Below are 27,823 nucleotides of genomic sequence, written 5' to 3' on the forward strand. Positions count from 1 at the left end.
TAGCTGAAATTAAAAAAAAAAGGTAGTTTAATTGTTGTGCAGTTTCAGACTTCTGTTTATTTCAAGAAAAGGCAGGCAGACACATCCTAAAAATTTCTGTTCACATAATTAGCAGAACTTGTAATATTTCAACAGAATACAACAAATACATTTAAAAAAAAAATCAGTGATTTAAATCAGTAGTAATGTTAAGTCCAACTTTAATGTAATAATTGTTATTAGCCCCAATATTAAAAAGGCACTCTCAAATATGATGTGACAAAAATTAAACTCCAAGATTTTTTCTCATGTCTAATAATTATAGAAATGTGTAAGCATTAAATGTAATATTGAAATTAAAAAAAAAAAAAGGAACAACTGAACACTGTTTTCACTTAATTATTCTGCTGTGTTTTGGTCTTAAAATCACGAAGGAAAGATCATTGCCTAGACAATTTATTTTGCTCACATGAAGACTCTAACCCTGCAAACTGGTCTGTGTGGGCAAAGCCTCTTACCCTTGTGGATCATTATGTGAATTCAGAACCTAAATGAAGTGTAAAAATGTAAACAGAATAGGTTGTGAAAGGAGAAATGAGATTTGGAAAATTCCCTCAGCCTTAATAATCTGAAAAGGCTAGGAGAATAGCTAAAGAAATATTTTTTAAAAATAAATGAAATACAGATGTGACCGAACTGAGAGAATTCTGCAGGAGAGAAGAATAAACAGGAAGGGGAGTACAGCTGTTGGGGGGAAACATTGTTTACACAAGAGAACCAAGTTTTTCTGTGGTCACCACTGCCCAGGAATTCCTCTTATACTTTCCTAAAATGCCTAGGCACATACATAATGTAGTTCATCAGCTTTTACTTCATAAGGCCTTTGCTGTTCAGTTATGTGCTACATAGGCTCTGAATTATTACAACGATGCCATGTTTGATTTTTCTCCTTCACTTAATGAAACCAAACTGAAGATACGATTAAAAAACCCCCAAACCCAAAAGGTACTGTTCTAACTAGAAAAATGGCTAATATGCCATTTCATCTCTGTTTTAGGGATATTCTACCTGAACACTGCTTAGATTTCAAATGTTGTTTCTTCTGTGATAGCACAATGTGAAGTCTGAAGAGCACTACAGAAAGATTTGGGTTTTTTTTTATAAGTACAATCTTTCTGAGTTTGTATCTGGACAAAATATAATTACATTGTTTTGAGGGAAATAAGGCATACTTATTGATGTATTAAATGCCAACCAGGAAACTTATTAATCATCATGTATTTATTTTTCTGTTTAACAGCCTTTTCAGTTCAGGTAATATCATATTATTTAGTTGTGTTTATCACTGGCAAACTGGAGCAATAACAACACACAGGATTATGTACAACAGGTACTGTGTTACAAATGAATCGTGATTATTAGTGAGTGCCATTTCATATTCTGTGCTGAAAGAGGTTAAATAGAAAACAAAACCCAAAACCTCAACTATAGGACTTCTCCTCCTGCATTAGCACTGTAGGCAGAGTGGCTTTGCGCTCAGGACAGTCAGAGCATCTGGGCACTAAATATTAAAGGCAACTTGGTCATCATGGTGATCTTGTTACAGCTATCTTTCTTGGAGTGTTGGTGTCAAATCGAGCTAGGATTTGCAGCATATCTGTCAATGGTGTTCCCTAGCACTTCATACGTCCGCCCATCCCACCAACCTTTGCAATGGCCAAGAGGATCTTGCAGGCCAGCTTACTGTTTTATGGTGCTTTCACTGGGGAAAATGTTACTGCACCTGAACTTGAGCTTTTCACATCCCTTTACCTAATTCCAGCTTATTCACTCCCCCCATCTGCCCACTCAGAAGGGACCCAGAGTCAAGTAACAATCTTGCTCAGACCCCGAAGAATTTCATTTGGATGAAAGAAATGAAAAATATAAATGACATTTTCTAACTATGAGGACATTCCACATAAAAGATTCAAGAAGACCTCCAAAATATCTTCAGTAAATGAGATAAACTGAACTGTGTAATTACTAGATGAATAAAATCATGGACATAGTAGAGAGATTAGTTTTATGCTATATTACAATTTTCTTTACATCGCCCCTCTGGTCTTTCAGTGTTCAAAGGTAGTCATTACCTATCTTAGTTTCCTGCGGGGGCTAACTGTCTAATTGCTCTCCACTTGCCAGCATCCCTCCCTGCACCATGTGTGCCAACCATCCTTTGCTCTCAGGTTGTCTAATATGATTAACACAATTGAGTTATGATAAACTCAGAGCAATTCTCAGCACTTTTAACTCTAAGTCCAGGTTGCTTCTGATTTAGAGCTGAACATGATCTTTCAGACCTGAAAGCTTATATCTTTGCTTTTGCCATTTATTTTGGTCAGCCTGCTTCTTGCTACAAATCTTTGCAACCATTTCTGGCAACTTGCAGCCTTTCATCATATGAACAAAATTTGACTCTTTGTTTTCCAGCTACATAAAGTTATTTGCATCTGTGCAAGGAATTGTTGGATTTTATCAACTTCCTCGTAGCCATTTGAGGAGAGGAGACATTCGAAGTTATCACGACCAAACTCTTCCCTAAAGAGGATATATGTTCATGCACAAAAATGTGCACCCGTTTGCAGTTTAGCATAGTATATGTCCAAGCACGCTGTTGTGGTAATTACAACTGCAGACTGACAGATCTGTGCTCACTACTAGAACTACATTTGGGGCTCGTAATGTAGAATTCTATCCCAAGACTCTGAGGTAATGCTACTTAGATGAATGTTGTCTTGGTTGCAATTTGAGTCTCCTGATCACAAGAATAGAAAAATCATTGGTAATTATTCTCTGTATGTCCTTGCTTCAAGGTCTGTATTAGTGTCAACATGGGTTTGTTTTTTGTTTTTTTTTTTTACTTTCAGCCTAGTAAAGCACACATCCTGCGTTTGACTAATATGGAACCTTGTTAACAACAGAAAGTTGAGGCATTTTTGTAGGCTTCTTAAAGTAGAAAAAAGCAGATCTTCTAGCAAGGCTAGAAGCAATATATTGATTGCCTTCCCTTCATTTAAATTGTCATTTCATGTTTGTTCCCTTTTTAAAATAATTTGCATATTGATCCAAGCTGTAAAAATGAATAAAATTACTGTGAGAAACCTTTCCATCTTAATAGCTTGAGGATCATGTGATGTTCTGTGCTGGCTGATAATCAGAAAGTAGCCAAAAGGTGTAAGCTCTGAGAGGTAGAGCTGCTCTCATACACAGTTTATTCCTGTAAAGACCCAATGTGGATGAGTTAGGAAGAGGGGCTGCATGCGCTCTAGCTCTTGGTTGTCACATATCTGACTGCACGACAACTCCCTCCTTTGATGCGGTTTGAAGTTAAACAGATTAACCATATGTAGTTTGTCTTCACGCTGGAGAAAAATAGAGAAGCCTCATGCAGCCAGCAGTGGTGTCAGCTGGGATGTAGCTGCTGACTGCAGCCGTCTGCTACCCCCCTGTACCCTCCTTTGGAGCAAGAGTTACAGCTCTTTGGGTCAAAGCTGCTGAGGTTGGGCCCTACCCTGCATACAGTGTGGATGTGTTCATTTGGAGCTGATTTCTTTCTGCACAGGCAGGAGATAGGAAAGTTGGTAAGTAACATGTAAGGAGCATGGGGCTATGTATTTGAAGAGTGGGGGAAGAAGATTTTTGGAAAGGAAAAGCCAGGAGTACACATAGCCCTTTTTCTGGGGAAGGTGTATGGCTGTGCAGAGATGCTGCTTTTCTGAAAGGTGATGCCTAAATGGAGCTTAACTAGTGCAGAACTCTCTGTAAACACTCACTGCGTTTTGAGAATAGTATCTATCAGTTTAGCTTAAAAATGTATTTTCCCCAGCTTAAATTCAAGTAAACAACTCTTAATTTGAAATGTCTTGTGTAAACATGCTTAGCATCTGTTTAATTCAAAATAATTTTTAAGACAGTTTAGTTAAGCTGCACAAAAGTAAAATACCTTCTCCATTTCTAGGGCTGTGAGCTTGGAGGCTCTTGAATCTTTTAAGACAGAGCGACTCAGTAACTTTTTTTGCTTTGCCCTATTTTTATGTTGTGCTGTGATCTTAATTTCAATAATGACTTTGAGTATGGTTCTGAAAAATTGAAGACTGTTGCTGCTTTCAGCTTCTTAAATTTAACAAAACTTTCCTTTATTATTTTACAGTAAATAGTGGTTCGAGTTATGAGTGATCCACATCTTATATTTGAGAGTTGATTGCATCCTGTATTTGACAGAAATTTTTTTAAAAGCTGACGTATTGTATTTTCTTTGTATATTCCTTTTTATGTTTTGTTGCAATGACCTCATTGCTGGTAGAGCAATTGGATTCATGTTGTGGAACTGCACTGTGCTGCTCTGTTTGTGAAAGCTGTTGTGAGGCTTAAAGCTAAAGATTTTGTTGTCTGTTTTTTGGCTGCTTGGACTTGCTGGATTGTGCTGAGAAATGTAGCTTTGATCAGGGCTGTGTCCAGCTGCTGGATAAGTGGAAAGGATTCTGCAGAGGCTGCACTCTCACCAAATGACATGCTATGTCTGCCTGCACTGGGCCATGCTAGAGGGGCAGAAAATAGGAAGGAGGAGGAAAATAGCTCCTTAATTCCTGGTAAATCCTTAGAAAAAAACTTCAGAGGTTTTCTGTTGCTGTTGGGCTGTACCTTTCAACCTGTTTTTTTTTCCTGTGAAGGGACTAAATTATTTTTTAATAATGGAGGAGGAAGTGTATTCCTATTGCTGCAGGGCAGCTGTTCAAAAAGTTGTTATTTAGCACAGAGAGCAATGTTACTTACCACAGATAGTTTTCATGTCTCAGAGAAATTTGGTTTGGATCTTTGCTGCTGCAAAGACACGTTTGGATCCAGGTCTTTGCACTACCATAGTATTGATAGTAGGGAGGAAAATATGTCAAATTTAAGTCAAAAAAAGTTAAACAGGCAAGGAAAAAAACACATTCTCTTGAGACATCTGCAATTAGAACACCTTGTTGATTGAATAGCAGGAAGACTTTTGGCATATTAATTTAGAATATCTTTAATTGATGGGCCTGTTCTGATTAAACATCTAACCCAGTAGTAGGGCTGCTCCAGCAATATTTATTTTTAGCAAACTACCTTCTTAAAAATAAAAAAGATGAAAAAAAAATTAGCTATATATAGTTTTTCCCAGAGGATTCATGTAGACAATAACACTGTTCAGTGTACCACTCCCCTCTTAAATATCATGAGTAAAAGTGTCACTCAGCAGACAACCCTCTAGGATTTGAACGAGGAGAGAGGAGTGTTGCCTGCATGCTTGGGCAATGGATGCTGGAAGGGTAAGCTAGGCCTGTCCAGGTAGGTCCTGTAGGTTTTCCATTTCCAAAATTCAAACCCCAGGTCTTAATATATATGTAGACTGCTGTACAAGGGGGTACAAAATTTTATGAAGGTAAAGTACTGAGATCTGACTTTCTCTCTGCAGTGCAGTTATAATTGTAGAAATGTTGGAGCATCTCAAAATTGCCCCCACCCCTTCTCCAGATGAATCTGTGTGAATGCAAAGCTTACATACTGTCATATAGTTACAATATGTGAAGCATTTGTACGTGCTTTCTGTTATTTAGGCATGTTTGGGCATAGGCAGTGCTTGAATACACCCTGGCAATTGAAACTGAGCACTCTTACAGTTATAAAATTATGTAACTCAACATGCTTTTGAATTTTAATAATGGAAAATCTGCTGTTACACAGGTGTTAAAGAGATTACTACCTTGTTGGAAAAGCTCATTTGAAGTATCTGTGCTGCCTTAGACCACAGAAAAGAGAGTTGTCCCACCATGAGAAGGCACTGAGCCAGTCTGAATCCAGCATAGCAAACTCACAAACCCACCTTGACCTGCAAACATGCCTCAGGGTTACCTTATTCTTAAGGATGGACACGTTAGTTCGAACAAAAATCCACTGTCTGTCCATCATCTGTCTTTGTTGGTAACCAATGCTAGCAACCAGGGAGTTGCATAGAGCAAATACACAGTGGCATTTTCTTGTAGTGCTGTGATCAGTGGAGGCATCATAAAACATAGCGTTTGGTTTTTTCCTACAATATTGTCCAGTTGCCTTTTGAACCCATGTAAATTCTCACCATCACAACAGATCACTGTGATCAGAGAGCTGCCCTACTGACACAGATGCTGTGTAAAGATCCACTGTCCTTGTGTTGAGTTCAAACAGCTAGTTTGGTATAATGCCCTCTGGTTCCTGTGTTGACCACAGTCTGGTCTTTTACAACTTTTGTATGTGTGGTATGATGGCCTTCCATCATATTCCTCCTCTGTCATCTCTTTTTTTCTGGCCTGGAAAATCCTAATCTATCATTCCTTTTACAGAAACTAATTTACATCTTTGATCAGACATTTTGTTCTTGCCTGCTTTTTTTTTTTCCCCACTGCTAAGCCTGAACTAATCTGCTCTTGCAGATCCAACTTGGCTTTGGGTGGAAGAAAAATATAGAGTGAAAAAAAAATCTTCATGTCACTGTATAATATTTATGGAATCACATGCATAATGTGTGAGGAGGTTCTCATTTTTCCCCATCCCTAAAGAGACACAAGAGAGTTGGAAAAGGTACATTATAAAACAGCAGGAATAAACACAGGGCTGGGAAGGAGTTGAGGCAGTAGGAAAAAAAGAAAGGCATAAGATAAATGTCTATGTGTTTCCATAAAGGAGAAGGGGAAAACTACTTGGTAGGATTCAATTTCTGTGATAGCCATCATTGAATATATCAGAAGATGGTACAACCAACCTTTGTTTTTTGGAGGGGGGAAAAAAGGAAGAATATTCAAGCCATAATCTTACATCCTCACAAGGGTCAGAGAATTGCTCACATCTGCTGACTGTCAGTGGTTATGAAGTAAGCAGTTTTGACCATGGCTTACTCATTACTGCCAGGCTGGAGTTACATGGTGTGTGAGCCAACAGGCTCAAGGCAGTAAAATTTTTACAGGCTGAGTACTGAAAAACTTAAGAGGGGAATGTGGCATAAATGTGACACAAAGAGCAAATTTCATGTTCTACTGAATAAAATCCACAGAGAAGTCATGGTGCATGTCCGCAACCTGGCTGTTTGGTAAATATGATATTTGTATAATATCTTTTAGAAAAAATCCTCTCTTGGGATTTAAAAATAGCAGTAGTTAACTCAGTGTACCTAACAACATCTTTTCTTACCTTATATTTTTATATTGCTATTAAAGAAAAAAAAATGCTCATTAAGCACTTCGCTCTTTAACATAACATTCTCCTTGCCCCAGGACCATAGACATGGATTTCAAACCAGGAAGAAAAAGGCAGGCATCCAACTCAAAGTACTGAGAGGATGAGGACAGGGCTAGAAATTAGGACAAAGTTACATAGGCAGAAGAAAAGCATGAGGCTCTGTGGTCAAAGAAGAGAACAGAGAATGGAAGTAGCAGTTTGGGATATATTTGTATCCCGAGCACAGTGGCCACGTCTCCAGTGACTGGAGATACAAACATCATGACTGTGTATGTTTGGAGTCCTAGATTAAGGAACTCTTTTGTGTATTTAATCACAATTTCGTCTCTTTTGTATATTTAATTCTTTTCTCCTCCTAGGCAGCAAATTGCTAATTGCCACTCTACAAGTACATTTGCAAGGTTTCTGCAAGTTTTTGTCAAGATCTTCTGTAAAGATGTAGCTTAGCTGTCAGCCAGTGGCAGGAGTCTCTTGATACAGTTTGAGTGAGCACAGGTTGCAGTCCACATCTCTGGCTTGAAAAACTAGAAAGGGAGAGTATCAAAAAGTGTAAGATGTAACTTGAGGACTACAGGAAGCTACTTAAGATGAGGTGTTTCTAAGTCAATCTGTCTCATTTAACAAAGAAAAGATGAAGAGTTGGCTTGACCATGGTAGGTAAGTTGCTGAGGCTCCTCAATCTACTCATCAGGAGTTTATCAAGAATCATGGCCTGGAAGCTTATGCTGTATGAATTCAAATGGTAAATAAGGCATGTATTTAAATACTTACAGTTATTATTAGCAATAAAGGAAATTGTTTTTTTTTTCCTGGACATCACTTAGGTTAGGACTTATAAACCTAACTTCAGACATCTGCTGTATAGATGTCTGCACTTAAACTAATCAACAAGAGCTCCCCTTATAGTCCAGGGGAGAGAAATGGGCTCTTGTAGGGTAACGTGAACCAAACTCTAGTCACAGTTGTTTGTGTTGGCCAGATCTCCATCCACTAAAACAGATGACAGGGTAGCAATGTAGATGTCAACATCTGAGCTAGGCACACCTAGCTAGGTACACCATCTGAGCTAGGCACACCTAAGTGCAGGAGTAATATTTTGTGATGTTAATCTACTGATTTGTTCTGGCCTTAAACTCTCTAGCCAAATACATGGCAACCGTATAGGAACACTTTTCTAGAAAACCTGCAGAGTTTCCCAAAGCTGGATCAGATATGAATGACCAAGGGGATAGGAATCCTGCTGTGCACAGGGACAAATTCTGGCAAAAACTGAGCCAAAATAGTGACCTCAATTTTGAAGATTACAATGGGAGTTATAACGGCTCTCCTCAAAGAACTGCTGAAATGAGCCATATCCTGTTAGGATTTGTTGAAAATCACAGAATCAGAGAAAATATGGCATCCTTTTTGGTGCTTCCTGGAGTGTAAAATTTTGTTACCCACAGATACCTGAATGTTTCTAATGAAGTGTTTTTAACATACTGAAAAAAGTAAATTACATATAAATTTGTTTTATTTAAAATAGTATAAAAAATTGTGGTATTTTTAAAAAGTAGTAGTTTAACTAAAACTAATGACATCTGGTGTGTTTTTGAAACTGTGAAAACTTAATCCAACACAAATATACTAAGCTTTCCCTATTACATGATTACATTGTGTTCTAGGTGGATAAGGTTTTAAAAGTTGTAATTGCTAATAGATTTAAAGTACAGAACATTATCATCCAACCTTAAAAAATTTTCAGGTTGTTCTGTTCTGGAAGATGATCCTCTAATGATAGATAAATATGTGTGTGTGTGTGTGTGTGTATATATATATATATGAATGTATGTATATATAGTTTAGGGTCTAAGTAATGCAACTTTGCAAAATTCCTTCAATATAGCTTCTTAAAAAGCTCCTAAATTTTTTCTTTTCAAATTATAATTTATTCAGTGCCTCAGGGCAGCAGGGCACGTTAGAGGAAGAAGTAAGAGTTATCAGAGTATGATCACTTTCCTGATGAAGAAATAATTAACTCCCCAGTTGTTCTGTAACATAATAGAGCATCACAGGCACAGATGGGAATACAACGCAAAAACTGTTATTTCATTTCTATTAATTTCATGGACTTCAGAAATTCTGTTGTATTATCAGTTGCATGCTACACACTAATTTAGAGCTGTGCGTTGTAACAAAGCTATCGCGTTGGTGTAAAGTATCCATGTGAAATTTAGTTCTGTCATATAAGCCTTTCCTTGCCTGGTACACAAATATTCTCCTGTCTATAGCATCTTTATTAGCCCTTCCTAAGGGGGACAGAAGGAAAATGGAGAGAGGAGTTTAAAATTCTACGGCCTTACCCACGAGCAATCGCAAAAAAAGCCCCCCACAAAACTTGTAATTTTATGTAGAAGAGTTCAATTTTATCTTCACATCAGTCAGGATATGTTTATATTTTTATTACAAATCAGTATAAGCAGGGAAAAAACCTCCAAGCCCTTCAAACTCTCCAAATTCTCAGATCAGGAGCACAGCTGAAGGCTGAAGTTTGCTCGAATGTGTTATATCCAGACACCCAGTGGCAGCTCTAATGCTTTTTAGCTGGTAGGTGTTGCAATAGAAAAGTTTGTAGTAGACCTGTGTGTGTGTGCACGTGCATATGTGTATAGCGCAATGGAGGTTTAAGAGAACTGTACCACACAAATGATGGAATGGTACAGGCTATTCATGGTCACGTTTACAAGACAGGGATCTTTAGTTGTTTTATTTTGCAATACGGAACAAGTGGCTGCTATAACGTTATAATGTTCTGGTGGGGTAGACTCTGCTGTCCCGGGGGCAAGAGTCATTCACCCTTGTAGATACCCAGTAAGGGCTTGTTTTCCCAGTGCAATCCTAATTTAAGACTCCTGTCTTTCAAACACTTGGGCTTATGCTTAAGGATTCCATAACTCTGGGGTAAACCTGTAATTTATTCAGTGCTTTTTGGTATTGAGGACAATGGGACCCAGTCTCATTGAAACCTTCAGGAACTGCTGTAATACAAATGTTAAATAATAATGAGCAATACTATTGAAATCAAAGGGAATAGTCACATATTCAAATGCAAATGTGAATTATCATCAGAGGCTATTGTTCTTGTGTATGAATTAAAACATTACAGCTGTTATTTTGTCTCCCATTCTGATTGCAGAGGTAGATGAAAAATCCTGGTTTTGACTAAACTCATTTTTTGAGAAGGAAAGCTAAGTGTAAGAATGTCTATCATGTGAATTCAAATAGGGTAGGATTGTGAAAATAGCTTAAATGTAGCAGGTTTGAATGACAAAGTTTGCATGAGAGCTGCCGGGTTTGGGGGAATAGCATTTCAGTTATAGCGTGACTTTTTCCTAGTTCTTTTCTTTAGACCACTTCATCATATTGTAAGGAGAGCAAAATATATGTTAAAATCATGGAGATTTGATTGTTCTGACTAGAAACAAAAATGTTGTGATTAAAGGAAAAAAACTTTTTGCCAGTGCATGACAACTTCATGGTCGTTCTGTTTGTAGACAATTGGTGTTTCAGATCGAGTTGTTTGGCAAACATGATTGTTCTTGGTCTCAGCAACAGTGAAATGCTGCTACTGCTACACTAATCCATATTAAGCTGCATTTCTCTATATTCTGTTATGGAGTGGTATAGCTTTGCTTCTGCCTTCTTTCTTTTTTCTTCTTTCTTCTTCTTCTTTTTCTTCTTTTTCTTCCTTTTTTTTTTTTTTCTTTCTTTGCTGTACTTTAGCGTTCTTCCTCTATTGCTTACATTCAGTTCCAGGACTGTCACGAACATGCTGCAGCCTCCAGTGAGAAATCTGAACAGGTGAATTAGATGCTTCAATTAAATCTAAAATCTCTGGGTAATTATGGCAGGTAATTTGCTAGTAGATATTTGCAATTATTTGAGTAGGTATTGATTTCATTGGATTATGTTGGATATCACTGTGTTTCAGTTGAATATTTAGTTTGTTTCTTGCCATGAATGTTTCAGCCAATAGAAAAATGGTCTTTGGTGGCTGAAAAGTCTTTGTTCTGTGTTGGATCTTGATAGACTTGCCTTGATCAAGTCTGTATATAATGAGAGTTTTCTACAGCTGTAGGTTACCAGAAAGTTGTGCCAGGTTCCTTTCCAGAATCTTTATCTCTTACAATACAACTAGCCTAATACACGTTTAACTCAGCTTTCACTTATCTACTGTCTTTCCACATGAATTTGCTGATAGATTTAAACTACCTTGACACAGGACGTGTATATTTTCGACAGCCATTTCAATGTTTTATTTGCTTGTATTGCTGTAGTGACTGGGAATCTTGAGTCATAGGTGGCAGCCCCACTCTGCTAGTCTTGCACAGGAAAAGAAGAAAAAGGCAGTCTGTACAGCAGGTATACCTGCAGTTTTTCCTCTCCTCACACAGACATAACTTCTCTTTCAAAGCTGACATATCGGTTGTTCTTGTGTGGCAGAAAGGCAGACAGTACTTTTGTTGCTTTCCAGAGTGAGACAGGTAGACATACAGTGGTAATTAAGTCCTTCATATGAATTGCAACATGACTGCAAATTTGCTTAATCATTCTTAATAGGATGAGGAGCATGGGGATGCGTGCACAAGCACAGACGATCATAATTAAGTCCAAAATGGCAAATTTAAGGAATGTATCATTGGAACTCGTTATGCACTTTAGGTTATCTAAATTCATATCTCAAGAATAGTTTCATTTCTTGAACAAATGTGATGTCCATCTGCTCAGCTTCAGACCTAAGAGAGATTATTTGGATCTATTATACTGTCCTTTTTAGCTAGGCATTTCTCGCTTTATAAATTTCATCTCCTAAAATTAATTTTTATCAGCGTTTCTCATCAGATCACAAATTAAGATTTTAATAACCAGGGCTGAAGCAGACAAACAGAAGTATGCTATCTCTTCTTTAACCATTGTTCTTACGTGTTATTCCTACAAGTTGATGGAGCAGAGATTAATGTATGCAATAAATACTATTCCAACCCAAGGGAACAGTTGAGTCAAAGTATAGTCTGCAAAATGTAGAACATACCAAAGCACACTGAAATCAGGTTTAGTATTGTGCAAGATGTTGGAAGTCCTTACATTGCACATGGAAAAGTTTAGTTACAGGCATTATTTTGTATGAAACATTACCTTTTCTGTTCTCTGACTACCCAGCATCAATCTTGAATTAAAAGAAAAAAAGAAGGAAAGAAAAAAAAATCAGTAAGTGCTTATATATGCTCATGTAAAAGTGTAATGGGTGTTCCTTGTCTTAACACCACTCAATCTATGAAATTATTACAGTTTTGTGGGAACTGAGAATCTAGTTCCTTATGCTTTCTGTGCTATATGCAGAAATGCTGTAAGATACACTAGACGCCAAATACTTTGTCCTCAAACTACAGCCTACTTCAGTTTGCATTTCATTTTCATGTAGTCTTTACGACAATCAGGTATGCCAGAAGGTGCTATGCTTATTTAATGCAGAGATTTGTGCTGATTCCATCTGCTGGTAGAGTTTACCCAGAGCCCACAACAGGAAGGTTTGCTATATTCCAGGCATTTTTCCCTCTTGATTTACTTACCCCCCCTCCTTCCAGCCTATACACACACTGTGCATGCTTTTCAGATCGAGTAAGTGAGAGGTTGGGTGACAAATTAGACTGGAAGCATCTGTTTCTGCTTCTATGTTGGAAATGCTGAGACAAAAATACACTGTATGTAAAGTGAGTTAGTGCATTTATCTGACATAAGTTCATATTGGAGATGATGCTTCACTAGCTGAATTGTCCCTGAAATTGGGCTACTACTAAAAATAAATTTTGCATTTTATGGTAGACTAAAAGAAACTAATAACACAGATGTACTGTAGAGGACATAAAGATTCCTTGAAAATACATGACAAATCTGTATTTTAGTAAGTGAACATACTGAATAAGGTTTTTTAACTGGGTCTGCACTTTTTTTTTTTATGTTAGCACTCTTGAAGATTGGGACTATTCTGTTTGAATATAGGTTTAGGAACCTGTGTTAGCAAATATTTGTCCTTACAATCAAGCATACCAGAATCTGACTTTCAAGCCCCCAGGATTTAGGATTTTAACATTTATTTGTTTATTTACTTATTTATTTTAGTCTTTTAAAATTATTTTTGCTTTATCTGGTATCTTATAGTTTATCAAGCTATTGATTTAATAAGATACTGCTTTCCAAATCTATGTTTCCTTATGTGCTCTCTTTAAAGAATTCTGTTCCATAAATATTGTACTTAGATGTTTGCATTGGGAAATTAAAAGCAAGTTGCTCCAGGTTGCTGTTTAGAAAAAGATGAAGAATAATAATCTTTTTTTATTACAGTAGTACCATAAGATTTTCTTGTACAGCATAAACCTCACAGCTAGCACCTACAGTTTCAGATGCTTAGTAGCTATTTCATCGTAAAATGTCCAAGTTGCATGTGGATCGGTGCAGTTCTCTTACAGTCAGTAAAATCCTGACACTTTTCAGACCTGGATTTTGAAGAAATTTTGTATGTTCAGCTTTAATAAAGTTATGTATAAATAACTTTATAACTGTAAAGTATGAATAAAAATTTGCAGGACTGAGACCACAATGAGGTCCTGTTTTTCATGTTTTAGAGAGTAATTGCAGAGAAAGAAGATTAGTATGTATTACATCAGCTTTCCCTTGAGTAGAAAACCAAAGGTTCATTCTGATAACTTGTGTGGTATTAAGTAGATTATGCTTTGTAAGCACTAAGGTTTTATACCTAATTCCTGAAGCCACAAGTAATCTTAAAAGATGTCTAATAATAATTTGAATTGAAAATGTATTTATTGTTACACATAGAAGGCAAAAGGTCATGCTGATGTAGTATGCGGTGTTCTTTCTCGGCCGTCCTGCACTGCTGCTGCAAAATGGAGAGGAGTACTGTTCAATAAACTTTCAGTGTATCAAAAAACCTAAAAGCATCCTAATCTAATAGTTCTCATAGTGTCTCATCTTCCCCAGTTGGCAAGAGAAATGTGTGGCATTTGGTAACACAGCATTAAGTATATTGAAGCATCCGTATGAGCATGTCAAACCTACAGGTTTGTATTCCACATTGTGTTGTGGATGACCTCTTTCTCTTCATGAATGCTCTAGCTTTTAAAAGAGATGCTAATTCCATGTTCAGTTAAGATAAATGCTGACATTGTTTCTTGCTAAATATTCCTGAAGACTGTATGCAGGAGGACTACAACTCAAACTTTACAGGTTTTTTGTTTTCTGGATTTTTTTCCTCTTCTTTTAAGGAGTTGGAGACATGAGGTAGACCCAAAGCCCAGTCTGTTGTATAAAGACCTTGTGCAAACTTGCAGTTGTAGAAATTTATGATTGCATTTAGTAGTACTTTTTTTTTTTTTTTTTCCTTGCGGGCCACCATCTCTGACAGAATATTTATATTCCCCAGAACTAACATTCTTTCTTTGCTCACTTGGACTATCAGTCTACAAAGCCACAGCTGCTCTTACTGTGTTTTCACCAATGCTATGAGATACTGAATAGGAAGGGGATTCTGGTCTCAGCTGCACCATTGTAAAATATAGTTTTATATTTGACACGTTTCCACTGACATCAGTTGAATTTCTCTGGATTTTCATGGCTGTAACTGAGATCAGAATTTAGTCTCAAATCTCACTAGGTTTTTCAAAGCCCTACAACATCTCTTACTTAAATACCTTCCTGTTGTAGCAATTCTTGCTGGCAATAGATATAGGTAATCTCATGTTTGGATTTCAGTTAGAATTTCCTTTTTGCACAGGCCCATGATTTTCTTCACAATTCTCCTTTTTAGACCAAAGTTGTAAATCCATGCTCTCAGTCACTCGGAGCTAAAGCAAATAAAGGATTTGAGGACCTAATGCAGGACAAAGGTGTGCTGTCCAGCACTGGATAAAGACTTTCTGCTGCTTCTGCCACTGCTCCCGTCCTCCTCTGTTGCTGCCTAATTATAAGCTCTTTACCCACCTGCTGCTTTGACTAGAGAGTTGTGGGTGGGATGGGACCTCTGGCATGGATAGCATGGTGCCTCACTCGGGCTTCAGCCAGGCACAGATCCTCAAGCTAAAAGTAGTAGTGTAAAGTCCCTCAAGGATCCCAAACTAAGAGGCAGGCTCAGCTCATGCGAGTGTAGTTCCAACTGGGTAGGGCTTTTCACAAAATACTGTACTTTGTAGGGGGATATCTTGGCGGTAGCTGCTCCTTGGTTTTTTATATCGTAGCTTAGCATTTGTCATACTTGCCTAAGGAGTGGAAGCCATGGGAGCAATTTCCTCCTTCCTGAGGGAATTCAAATCTGTCTCCACCTCATCAAATCATCTCCTTGTTATCAAAGAACTCTTCCAGATCTGGACAGCCCTCTTTGTTGTTTTGGCATACTGAAGAGCTTCAAACCAAAGCAAGTCATCAATAAGATGCTGTAGTCTTGGGGTTAGAGCACTGGAACAGGTCAGAAGTTTGAGATGTAGTTGTTATTACCAGAACTCAAGATTTGTTCATTGATTGCTTGGTGTAATATGTGGAGTTATCCTGGAAGATTTCCCTTTCTAGATGAATGCAGTAACCACAAAGCTATTTTATAAAGGTAGAGTATCACTGCTGTTTCTTTATTTAAAAAAAAAAAAAAGTCTAAGCATCTTCTTTTTCTACAATTAAAATCTTACCTGTGAGAATCTGCATTTATCAGAAATTTTGAATTATGGTAGTTTCTTCATTACGAACATTTCAGGCCTATGATATGTGCAACCCTATTATATTACTTATGCAGAGCCAATCTGATCAGTGAAAAAAGTTGCCACGTATCCAGCAACCCAAGAGTCCCTCAATTTGTGTGAGTAGGTCATCTGATGAATTTGTGATGCAGATCTTTTGCTGTTTTTCTGCCTGGTTGGAAGTCTCATATAGTCTAAGTGAGTTTGGGAAAATAAGATTAGAAATATGGTAACTGTAACGTTTCGGATTGCGTTATGAGGTATGTATCTGTTCACTGGGTAAAAAACTGGCTGGATGGCTGAGCCCAGAGAGTTGTTGTGAATGGAGTTAAATCCAGTTGGTGGCCGGTCACAAGCGGTGTTCCCCAGGGCTCTGTGTTGGGGCCAGTCTTGTTTAATATCTTTATCGATGATCTGGATGAGGGGATTGAGTGTGCCCTCAGTAAGTTTGCAGATGACACCAAATTGTGCGGGAGCATTGATCTGCTTGAGGGTAGGAAGGCTCTACAGAAGGACCTGGACAGGCTGGATCAATGGGCCGAGGTCAGTTGTATGAGGTTTAACAAGGCCAAGTGCAAGGTCCTGCACTTGGGCCACAACAACCCTATGCAACGCTACAGGCTTGGGGAAGAGTGGCTGGAAAGCTGCCTGGCTGAAAAGGACCTGGGAGTGCTGGTTGACAGCCGCCTGAATATGAGCCAGCAGTGTGCCCAGGTGGCCAAGAAGACCAATGGCATCCTGGCTTGTATCAGGAATAGTGTTAGGAAAAGGGGACCTTGATATTTTTCTTATATCAATAAACAGGAAAAGTGCTCCATTTTAGAAGGAAAACTTTAATGAGCAAAATTTCTATAGCAGTTCAAAGTTATTGAAGTGCTATATTGTCAACAAGAGTTGCAGATCGACTTCAAAGTTTGTCAGTATAATTTGTCTCCTACTGTAGGTACATGGAGACATCCTTGCCTGTGCACCTGTATATTATGTAGTAAAGTTTTAGTTCCAAATTTGTTGGTCAGGCTTTGAATTGGTATTTCTGTAAAGAGATACCAAAATGAGTACGTTTTCCAATTACTGTCTTCTCAGTATATATTTAATACTAATATCCATCTTATAAACAGGGGTTAGAAACCAAAATTTTTTCACTTAATATATTAGAAAAATAGTAACGTAGAAGATAGTAAGAGCCGTATTTTAGCCCATATCAGCCTGCCATATCTTCATTTGAGTGGAATTGATGCTATAAAGTTCTATATACATTTTAATTGAGTCTGTTCAGTTGTCTGATTTCCTTAAAAGTTGTATTAGTTTGCTATTTCATGAAGCTGGGGTAGAATAACAGAGAAAAAAAAAAATCACTACATAAACAATTGTCCCTTTGTTTGAAGGTTCAAGCTCAAGTGCGACATGCAAAACTCAACTTTGACAAACTGAAGACTGATGTCTGTCAAAAAGTGGATCTTTTGGGAGCGAGCAGATGCAACCTCCTTTCGCATGTGTTAACAACATATCAGGTATCCAAAGAAAATGTTGACCTCCAAAGGAAAGATTTCCTGTTAATATATGTTTTTTTAAGAGGTTACCGTGGCAATATTCAATTGTAAGAATATATGACTAGAATTGGAAGGGAGATGTGAAATTTGCACTGAAAGCAGATTGGTGTTAAAGCTAACATTGCATTGAAGTTTTATCCTGCCTTACAGACAACCCTTCTTCATTTTTGGGAAAAAACTTCGCACACGATGGCAGCCATCCATGAAAGTTTCAAAGGTTATCAGCCATATGAATTCACTATGTTAAAGGTAAGGAATATATAGATATGTTTGTTTGCCCAGTGATAACAAATAAAAGACCATACAAGGATGTAGAAAGCACAGATTCATATTTTGTCCGTATATTGTCTGACAATTTTACCCTGTCCTGTCTTTTCATTTAAATACAGGTTTTCTGTTAAATACACTTCTGGCTAGTAGGATCAAGCACTGTATGTAGAGTGCAGTGAGTAAGGGACCTATTTCAAAGAAAGACATTATTCAGGGCTGCACTTAAGTATGTGTTTCAGTGCTAACTGGGACTGTGTTTGATTGTTCCTAAAGAATCATAAAATCCAGCAGAATTAGGGATTTATGTTGCCCTCCAAAATCCTGCAAGTGAATTAATACTACTTTTCCTTTGCATCTGTTTTTAAAAACTCACGTTCTTTAAGACCACCTTATTGGACTGAATATGATGAACGTGGATGCTCAGGGTTCCCACACCTGTTTTGAAGTACTCAGACTTACTACCCCTTCACTCCTGTGGGAAATGCTGTGGGTCATTTGCCTGACTAGTGGCATTTGCTGATCCTTTGTAATCTTTGAATATGGAATATGTGCAATATCTGACTGAAGTCTGAGTTCAGAGTTTCACTAGGTATCTAAAAATAAGCACTCGGCACTGTGTATTTTCCTGGTCATGCCTTCCCCTGCATAGGAAGTTGCTTTGCCCATTGCAATTTGAGGTTCAGTAGAGGAATGGGAAACAGTGAAAAAATTCATTAACTATCCAGTTATCCTCATAGATGTTTTGTCCTGTAGTTATTTTCAGCAATGTAATAGCTATGTGATTGGCTGATCCTGTTTGCATGGGACAAAAATAACATTTGTCTGAAGGAGGTCTGATGGAAGTGTTACCAGCGGGAGGAAAGTGAGGAATGAACAGCTTGTGGCAAAGCCGCTGTTTTCTTGGAGAGACAACCCAGTTTGAAAGCAATTGCAAGTCATAGCCTCAATCCATGAAATGCTTGTTCATATGACATGTAGAAGTGGAAGTTGGGCTGCACTGTGCTATGTAGCCTGTGGCTACGCCAGAGCTCCTGGAAGAGAAGCACCTGAAGGTATAAGGTTTAATTCACCCCAGACTACCAAACTTGTCTGTACATGACTATGCTATATTTAAAGTTGTTTTCTAGAATGTGGGTTGGGAGAGAGCGGTTTCTGAACTTTGAAGTGCATAAAGAGCTTGTGGAGACTGTTACTCCTGCGGCTTGAAACATCACAACAGACCAAACAAACAAATTTCAAGCTCAATCTCTCCTGACCAGAGGACAAAAATAAAAGGAGACTCATAAACGGTTTCATCTTACCCAGCCTCTGAAGAATCCTGTCTTGCAGAAGTCCTCATTTGCTATGAAGTTAACATAACTCTAAGCTTCTTCCTTGCATGGTCCACATCATGGAAGAGGGGTTTTAGCCAGAGCTTATGTCCGGGTTTCAGCAGGAGACAGTTGGGCATAGTTATCTTGACATTGCTAGTAATTGCCTACAGACTCACCAGTTAAACTCCAAACCAGAAAAGAAAGTCCCCTTTATTTCCTCACCATTGCCTGCTCAGGAGCCTTGGTACTACGCTGGTGGGGTGTTCTCCTCATAACTTCCTGATGTTAGAAGGTTTCTGAGGAATTTTTTCTCTTTGCTTTAATACCGACCAATTTCAGTCTAATTTCTGTAGGTAGCCTGTATTGTTGCTGCATATTTATTTTTCATTCTCTTCTATATCTAAAAATGTGATTATTTGAACAAGACATATGATGTTTCGAAATGTATAGTAGCATTCAGATACCTTGGAGAGAAACTTGTACAGAAAATGCACCTGTTCTGGAGCGTGAAGTACCCTTGCGATGGAAGATGAGAGAGATTTGGGGATGCTTATCTTTTGAACTTCCTCCTTTCAGTATGATCTAAACTTGAAATTAGGTTGGGAATCTATGGTGAAGAAATACAATCTACATTGAGTCCACGCACATGTAACAAGTGCTCCCTTGAAGCAAAAAGTAACTGTAAAAATGGTTGTGAATATTGTAGTGTGTTTAGGATGCAGCCGAACTTTGTTATGAGAATCTTAACCATTTTTATCGCTGGCCTCCTGCACTGAAAAGGTGCAATTTCCTGTTTTTGCAGTGATATGTATGCTGTGAAATGATGCTGATCAGGAGGTAGTTTTATAATACAGAATTTCATGGAAGTCCGCGCTTTCAGAAAACAGCTGCTTGGGAATAAGACTATGTTACTGCCTTTTAGTATCAGGTCTTTATTTCTGTCAGTCTCTAGAGGATGGGATTATTTTCTATACCAAAGTTAAGTCTCCTCCACGATGTCTTTTCCCCCAATTAGTAGTTTCTGTTTGTTTATATTAAACGATTTCTAAGGAGATTAAATCAAAATCTGGTGGTTGCATCAGGTGAGATTCTGTTGACTAAGAGAATGGGTGCCTGCTGCTACTTCAGGTGCCTTCCTAGGGTAAGTCACCTCACCCTGACTTGTCATTTCTGAAGGGTGTGGGACTCCCATGAGTCCCGTGTCTCCTCTGCTAGGCCTGGGTGTGGAATAACAATAGAAGTTTATGGTTAGGGAACTGATCCCTACCAGTCAGATCGTATGTTCATGCCAGAGTAACTATATATCAGGAAAGAGCTGCAAGCTAATTCTACATTGAGATTACACAGTATTATTTTTTTAGGAAGTATAATAAATGGCTGTAGCTGATCTAGGGTAAGTGTAGTTTCTGATGGAGAAACTTCTGGTCTGAAAGTGTACCCAGTGAAGATGCTGTGTCTGCTGTTGACTTTATGCATTAAAAAAAATACAATCAAAATATATAATTGTTTAAAGCATACTGAAAATATTTCAATGTGCCCATTTCTATGTTTAATCGGGAGTTACCCCTTTTAGAATATTCTTTCCTGTCTTATATCTTAAAAGGGATCTTTTCTAAAAGAAAGTTTTGAATTTGGTGATTGCAAGTCATTTTTGTCTTTTACAATTCCAGTTCTGATACTAGCAGCTTAATTTTACTCATACAAGTGATCCTTCTGAATTAAACTAAGCGTACATGTATGTGGGATTAGTGTTTTACTTTAAAACAAGAATTTAAAGAAATTGTTCATATTTGACCTAGACATAGATTGTCTTACTGAAAAATTAGAAGGTGCTATGTACTGGAAAATTACCATTTGTATTTTGTAGTATGAATATATTCATGTACCAGGTTTACCTCAGGAAAGAGACTCTTAAACGCCTCTCGGGATTGTTTCTGGAAAGAAAACATTGTCTTTAGAGATGTTTGCCAAAGTCCCTTAATGAAAAGCAGCCCATTTGTTTTCTTTGCTTCAGGGTATATGCTGAGAGTAGTATAATTGTGCTATTGCAGCTGTATTTCCTAACTGCAAGTTTTATGCTTGATGAAAGATGATTATTAATGTGCTAACAACTCTATGTATCGTGATGTAAAAGTATCTGTTACTGTATCCATTGCTGTAATATTAAAGATGATGGGCTGCTGTTTTGGTAAAGCCTTTAAGGTTTCATTGTCTTGAAATTACCATATATCAAATTAATTCAAATGTATTTCAGAGGCTACTTTTCATGAATGATACCTCTTTCTAATTTCTGTCACTGCTTATTTGCTTTAGTTACTTAATGAATATTTAGTTGTATGTTTTACATTTTGATGCTATAATACCAACTTCCTGAAGAGTTTGTATGAGCCTAGAAATAATAGCAGCCCTGGTAGGGGAGTTAAGAGGTGTAAATCTCAGTGCATCCACTTATTTCCGTGCAAAGTGGAACGCTGCTGCCCGTGTTCCTTACATAGTTTGGAGAACTCTGTCCAAATGGGTACTACAACACTGTTGCCTTCTGCTGACCTCTGCTGTAGTCTGGTATCCTTTCTCGTTTCTGTTTGTTGCACCATGACTTTACTTACAGGCAAGATTGCATATAATATATATCTCTAGGCGGTTTTTTGGTTGTTTTGGGGGGGGGGGGGGGGGGTGTTTTGCCTTTTTTTAAAATGAATCTCCATGAGGAAATTCTGAGACTACCTGCTTTTCCTCTTCCCTTTCAGCTCTCCCCTCAAATGAAACATATCCAAGTTTTTGTCTCCTCAGTGGTGTTTCACTTCTCCATATGTGTCGTGACGTCCTGGGATGTATCCCTGGCTGCTGGAGTTGCCCTTAGCTGTGTTGCTTTAATTCTTTCTCAGTCAAGAGGAAGCGCACTGGTTGTCCAAGGCACCTGGGGGGAACTGTGGGCGAGCTGAGCACGTTGTCAACACACTGGTGATTTAACTGCAGAGGACAGGTTTTGTGTGCAGTCCAGATGACTTTGGCTTGACTTGAAAGCAGGCCAGATGTAGGTGAAGGAATTTTGTGAGTAGCAGTCAGTCTAGGAACAGTGCCTGAGCTGGAACCAGAGTTAACTCTGCAGCAGAGGAACCCCTTGTCAGCTTGGATATTTAGTCTGAGTACTGGGAGCAAACAAAATATCACCAGGTGACTTGGTTGTAGAGACAGACAAGATAGGCAGAGTGAATGACTGTGAACTTGCTCTACTAGTATGAAGAGTCTTACCCTGATTTTTAGAGTAAAAGAAAAATAATGAAGCTAAGAAGAAAGCTTTCTAAACACTAGAGGATCCTACCTTCAGTCACATACTGGTGCAGCTCGCAACAAAGTCCATATGAGTTCACACGAGCACCTATGAGTGCTGTGAAGTTACACATTTGTCTGCTCTGAGCCAACAAAGTCAGGGACGCTTCATAGACCCAACTGAAGTGTGCTTGCTTTTGTCTGAACTCAGTCTGTATCTTTTTACAGCCTTGCTTAATCACTGCACTTTCTAGATGATGGGACTTTTTCCCTTCTTCTGATGTAACCTGAAACAACAGAATATCAGAGTTTCATTTCTACGCATGCTGGCAATAGTGATCACATTACCATGGGTTCTTGTTTAGAAAACAGTTTACAGTGGCTTTTTAACATTCAGTTTTATTTCATACCCATTCTGAAGATTTTTCTTAATCTTTTTAAAAAGATATCTCAGTTCATAGTGTACATTGGGATGTGGAATAGAGAGAGGCAGGATAGAGGAAAATAATTTCATTATTTGCTATCAGAATTGGAGAGAGTATTGTCTAAATTAAATTGCTAAATTGAATTATTGCATTAAAATACAGCTGGTGATTTTTAACAATTTTTATAATAATCTCCATTGAAACTGAAGCTATATTTCAGAGCTATATTTATTTTTCTAATACAGGAAATATTAAATGCCATTATTATCATGCTGTTTCCTTCCCAAGGTACTTGTGAACTCCATTTCTATATGCTGTTTCCGCGGTTTGATCAGTCCTTTAAATATGGATTTCCTGAAACACTCATGAAGGAAGCATCATAAAATGTAGTTCCTTAAAGAAGGATGCTGATTTCTTTGTATTTGTCTTGGTGAAGATGCAGAAGATTTTACGTCTGATAATTTTCTTTAACTTGTATAATTAGGCAGTACTTAAAGTAGTTCTGTTTGTTGTTTGAAACCATTACATCCTTTTTGGGGCAGGCTCTGTGCTGCTATACTTAGTGGCTGCTATACTATTGCACCATCACCTCCTGATTACGGTAAACTGCGTGCCCTTCTATGAAGGTGTCCAAGACAGTTCAAGTGCCCAAAGCAGTACAGTCCCTGTAATGCAAAGCTCTGCTGTCTTCCTCTGCACTGCACTTTTGTGCAAGTATAGTGCATGTTCTTATGTTTTTGAACTCTAACCCAGGGCCTCTTGGAGTCAATGGAGTAATTCCCATCAATTTTAATAGTACAAGAAGTGCAATCTAATCAATACATGTTGCAAATGCAGTTAAAGGGTAACATATTAATTCATAGGTGATCTAGCTGAGGTGGCTAGTGTCCATTATTCAGAATCCAAAAAGCACACTTACAAGTGGTTCTGGTAAGCACTGTTACAGTTTCAAAAAAAAAGCGGCAACCGTAGAATAAGGTAAATTTCTTTAATGCCTCTATTATTGCTGCTTTTGTGATCCCTCATCTTTTGACACACCATGTCTGCAGTACTCCAGATGCTTATGACGAATTAATCTGTGGTATTAGATAGAAGAATTAATTTACTGAGAGAGGAAAAAAAATGCAACTGCAGTATACAACAGGTCCATTAGTTTGGTTTCTAAAACACTGAAATATACATTTCCTCATACAGACAAGTACTGAGCCAAGCAGAAACTGAACTTCCCCTTCTGGGGACTCGTCTGTCCTGGATAACAGGGCAGTGCAAACAAGACCTGCGACACACCTGGGAATGGTTTTCTTGTAAGAAATGGGCTGGGGACTCTTAACTTTTATTCAATAGATGAGATGGACTTAGCGGCCGTGGTTTTTTTCTTTGTTTTATTATTCTGATGAAACATACTACCATTTTGTTAAAACTCCAGATGCAAAGCCACTACCTTTTTGTGTTCATTATGTTTTGTACAAAAGGTGGCTTATTTGTTTTAGCCTCAGCTTTTTGGGGGATGGGGGAGAAGGTGGATGACATGCACTACTAGGAATATCAGTGAGACACAAATAAACTTAATTACAAGTGGTCAGGAGTAGTCACGTGAAACATGGTTTTATTTTTCAGAAACTGAGTTGGACTTTGGAAGGAGGAACATGTTTTCACCTTCACAGCAAAACCATTTGATAGAGCCAAATATTCACATTGCTAACATCTGCGATTATTTAATTACTATCTTCGGTTCTTTAATTTTTCATACAGAAATCCCAATTAATGCATAACAGGGACAACCAGTAGTATATTTATCATTTCTGTAATCTCAAAGAATCAGTCTATAATGCTTTATGTGTTGGCTTGTTCACATGTCCAAATTTTTGGTTATAAAAATGCTGACCATGAAACTGTACATTGTTATCTTATAGCATGGCCTTTCAAATTGCAAAGGGACAGTAGGGTTTTGTAATACCACACCGGGCATCTGTCTAACTAATCATCCAAGATTTTAACCCTCATTTTCAGATTCAGGATACAAGTAGTACCTTCCCACTACAGTGCAGTTGCCAAGGTTGTGTGAATAGTTGTGTCAGGGGAAAAAAGAGAATAAAATAAAGAAGCAGTAGGTGAGGAACGAATAGATGTAAAGAATGAATTTTTCTCATATTTAAAAAAAAAAAAAGGCAAACCCCCAAAATGGCAAAAAAACATGCTTTTAGTGCCTGCTTTGCACATGGTATAGATGGTTTTACTTAGAAATATTAGAAACAGAACATGAGTTTAGAAGTAGCCAAGAGTCACCTTCTTATATAAAGTGTGTTCATGTGACTCAATTTGAATGAGTATCTTCTAACATTTTTTATTTTGCTTGTTTGAGTCAGATATAGTTTTGATACAGCTCAGAAACATTCTTGCTTAATTTGTGTAGGTTCTATAGTCTGGTTTGGCCTTAAATTACACACTTTTCCTTCCCTGATTCCATTTGTTTTCTTCTCTTCATTTATATTATGGTTATGATCTAGAGCTTACAAGATCCTGTGAATAAACTAACAGAAAAAGCAGAAAAAGAGGACCTGCAGATTGAGAGCACCAAATCAGTACAAGATCAGCAAAGTCAGTAAGTCACATGGCCTGTATATTAAAATAATAAGTATTTTTGTCTATAATCTGCTTTCTGGTTGCTAAAGTCACCAAACATTTATAAATGGAAATATAGACATAGCGTCTGATCACACTAGCTAATAGTAAGCTTAATACAAGAATTCCAGAAATTCTGTAATGTGTACACGAAAACTAATAAACTTTATGATGAAATTAAGAGCTTTAAGAAGACCCATTAAACCTTTGTATGTTTTTCATCTTTCCTAGCTTTCTTTTTATTTTTCAGCTTTTGCTTCATTTTTCTTTAGTAAAAGAAATGGTAAACCACTACACATGGGAGAAGATACATGAGCATTGTATTTCTCCCTTCAGCAGCATCTCCTTTCACCTGGGAATAGGATATGGATTCCTGATTGCTTTGAGCAGCGATTAGTTTTTGTAATATATACAGCATCAGTCAGTAATCCAGTGAAGCAGTAGGTACTTAGTAAAAAGTACATCTAAGTGAGCTGATGCTATCAAGGTTTGAGTTACCTGTAGCTCTGAGGTGAGAGAGACTTATGAATGGGCTGCTATGGGGAGAGGAGAACAGGAGAATGAGATGCGATCCCTGCCCTATAGGACCATCAGGATTCAGTTGCAAGGAGATGCAACGTTGATATAATCCTGCTGCCACCTGTTGTTTTGACTGTCCCTGCTTAAATGAAGCACCCAGCAAAGGATCAGTTGTCAAAAAGCAGAGAACAGCTTGACTGATAATTAGTGGATTTTGCTTGGCTATTTATAATAATGGGTTTTTAAAGAGTTCAGTTTTCCAGTCCTTTTTGCTTGTTTAGATTCAGAACCACTGACCAAAATCACTTTATAAATTGGTTAGGTTTGGTGCTATTCAGATTAGAAAGGACTCAGCCAAGTACCATTTGGCAAGTGGTTGTTTCCACAGCAGTTCCTTGAATCCGCTGCTTCTCATGACAATAATAAAGAATGTCATAAACAATTGTTTTCCTCAGTGTTGAATATAAAATTCTAGAATGAATGCATGATTCATGCAAGATGTGTGCATTGGCACCTACCAGCAAATGCATCAGATGCCATGTCATGGTTGTATTTGTTTTTATTTATGGATTATCTTTTTCCTTGTCTGTTATAAAACTGAGGGGAAACAATATGTCACCATTTTGCTGTCTAAAACAAACCATAAACAAACATCTAAGATTCTAGAAGAATTACGCAACACAAAGCTTTTAAAATCCTCATGAACTTTCCATTCACAGTAAACATTCATTATACTAGAATTTGGCCTGAATCTAATTTTCCTCTGCTCCCCACAAGCCTATCCTCAAGAGCAGGGGAGGTGGCTCCTCTTGTCCTATCACTAGAGGAGAGGAGGAATGTGCCTACACAGTCCTCCTCACCACCACATCAGCCTTGTGGCTGCTTCATTCCCTACTAGTTGAATGGCTTTACACAAAATAATAGCAGTTAGAAAGTACATATTATTCATTGAAGAGATTACCTTTGTATAAGAATTGCATGTAAACCACAGCTTTTTTTTTGTTAAGAGCTTTTTCATCAACACGGCTGATTTGGTTGTTTAGAAATATGCTGATATGGGACAAAACTTACCTGACTTGATTTTTAATTAGTTGCTGTTAAAAAGAGAAGTGCACAGTGGGAGTGGGTTTGGGGGCAGCGGGGGGGGGTTGGTTTGGGGGGTTTTTTGGTTTTTGGGGTTTTTTTTGTTGTTTTGTTTTTTTTTTTTTTGGGGGGGGGTGGTTTGGGGGTTTTTTTGGAACAGTTGCACCTCCTTCACGATAGTTACGAAAGACCAAATCTGGAAAAGCAGAATACACTGTACTTTTCATTACAGAGATTTAGTTAGATTAAAAATGGAAGGGTGGTAGGTTTTGATAGTTCATCTTCAATCTAATTTTTGTTTTCAACAGACTTCTGCCAATGAAACAATAAAAGTTAACAACAGACCAGCATATACAGCAAATGCAAGAGTCTATCTGAATTACTGTTTATTTGTTATTGATATGATTCTGTAATGATGTGACCAAAAAGAGAAAAATGTATTATTATTCTATAGCCTTAGAATTATTCTCAATTTTTTTTCTTACTCTTTCAAATTAAGGTTGATTTCGTTAGATGAGGAGAGCCATACCAAGGAATCAAACTATTCAGGTATTTTATTTCATGTTATCATAACTGCGTAAGTGCTATAATACATGTTTTTTTCATTTTTGTTTATTTCATATATGCTTAACTTCACCCAGAAAATCCCTACAAATGCATAAAATTTAGGGCTAGGCAGATCCGTTAAACCTAACCTCTTATATATTACATCCCACTGCATTTCATTCAGTTAC

At 37.7% G+C, this 27,823-nt stretch overlaps 1 protein-coding gene across 4 annotated transcripts in view; it reads left to right on the top strand.

Annotated features, from left to right (window-relative positions):
* ICA1 (islet cell autoantigen 1) overlaps positions 1-27,823 on the top strand; it is a 75,749-nt gene that overhangs the window by 31,765 nt on the left and 16,161 nt on the right. For all 4 annotated transcript variants that reach the window (XM_072851487.1, XM_072851484.1, XM_072851485.1 and 1 more), the window contains exons 8-11: positions 17,423-17,548; positions 17,738-17,836; positions 25,373-25,467; positions 27,589-27,638. In XM_072851487.1, coding sequence (XP_072707588.1) covers positions 17,423-17,548; positions 17,738-17,836; positions 25,373-25,467; positions 27,589-27,638 — 370 coding nt within the window. The remainder of the gene's footprint in view (positions 1-17,422; positions 17,549-17,737; positions 17,837-25,372; positions 25,468-27,588; positions 27,639-27,823) is intronic.

This window comes from Ciconia boyciana, chromosome 2 (genome assembly GCF_034638445.1).
Source record: "Ciconia boyciana chromosome 2, ASM3463844v1, whole genome shotgun sequence".
Lineage (NCBI taxonomy): Eukaryota > Metazoa > Chordata > Aves > Ciconiiformes > Ciconiidae > Ciconia > Ciconia boyciana.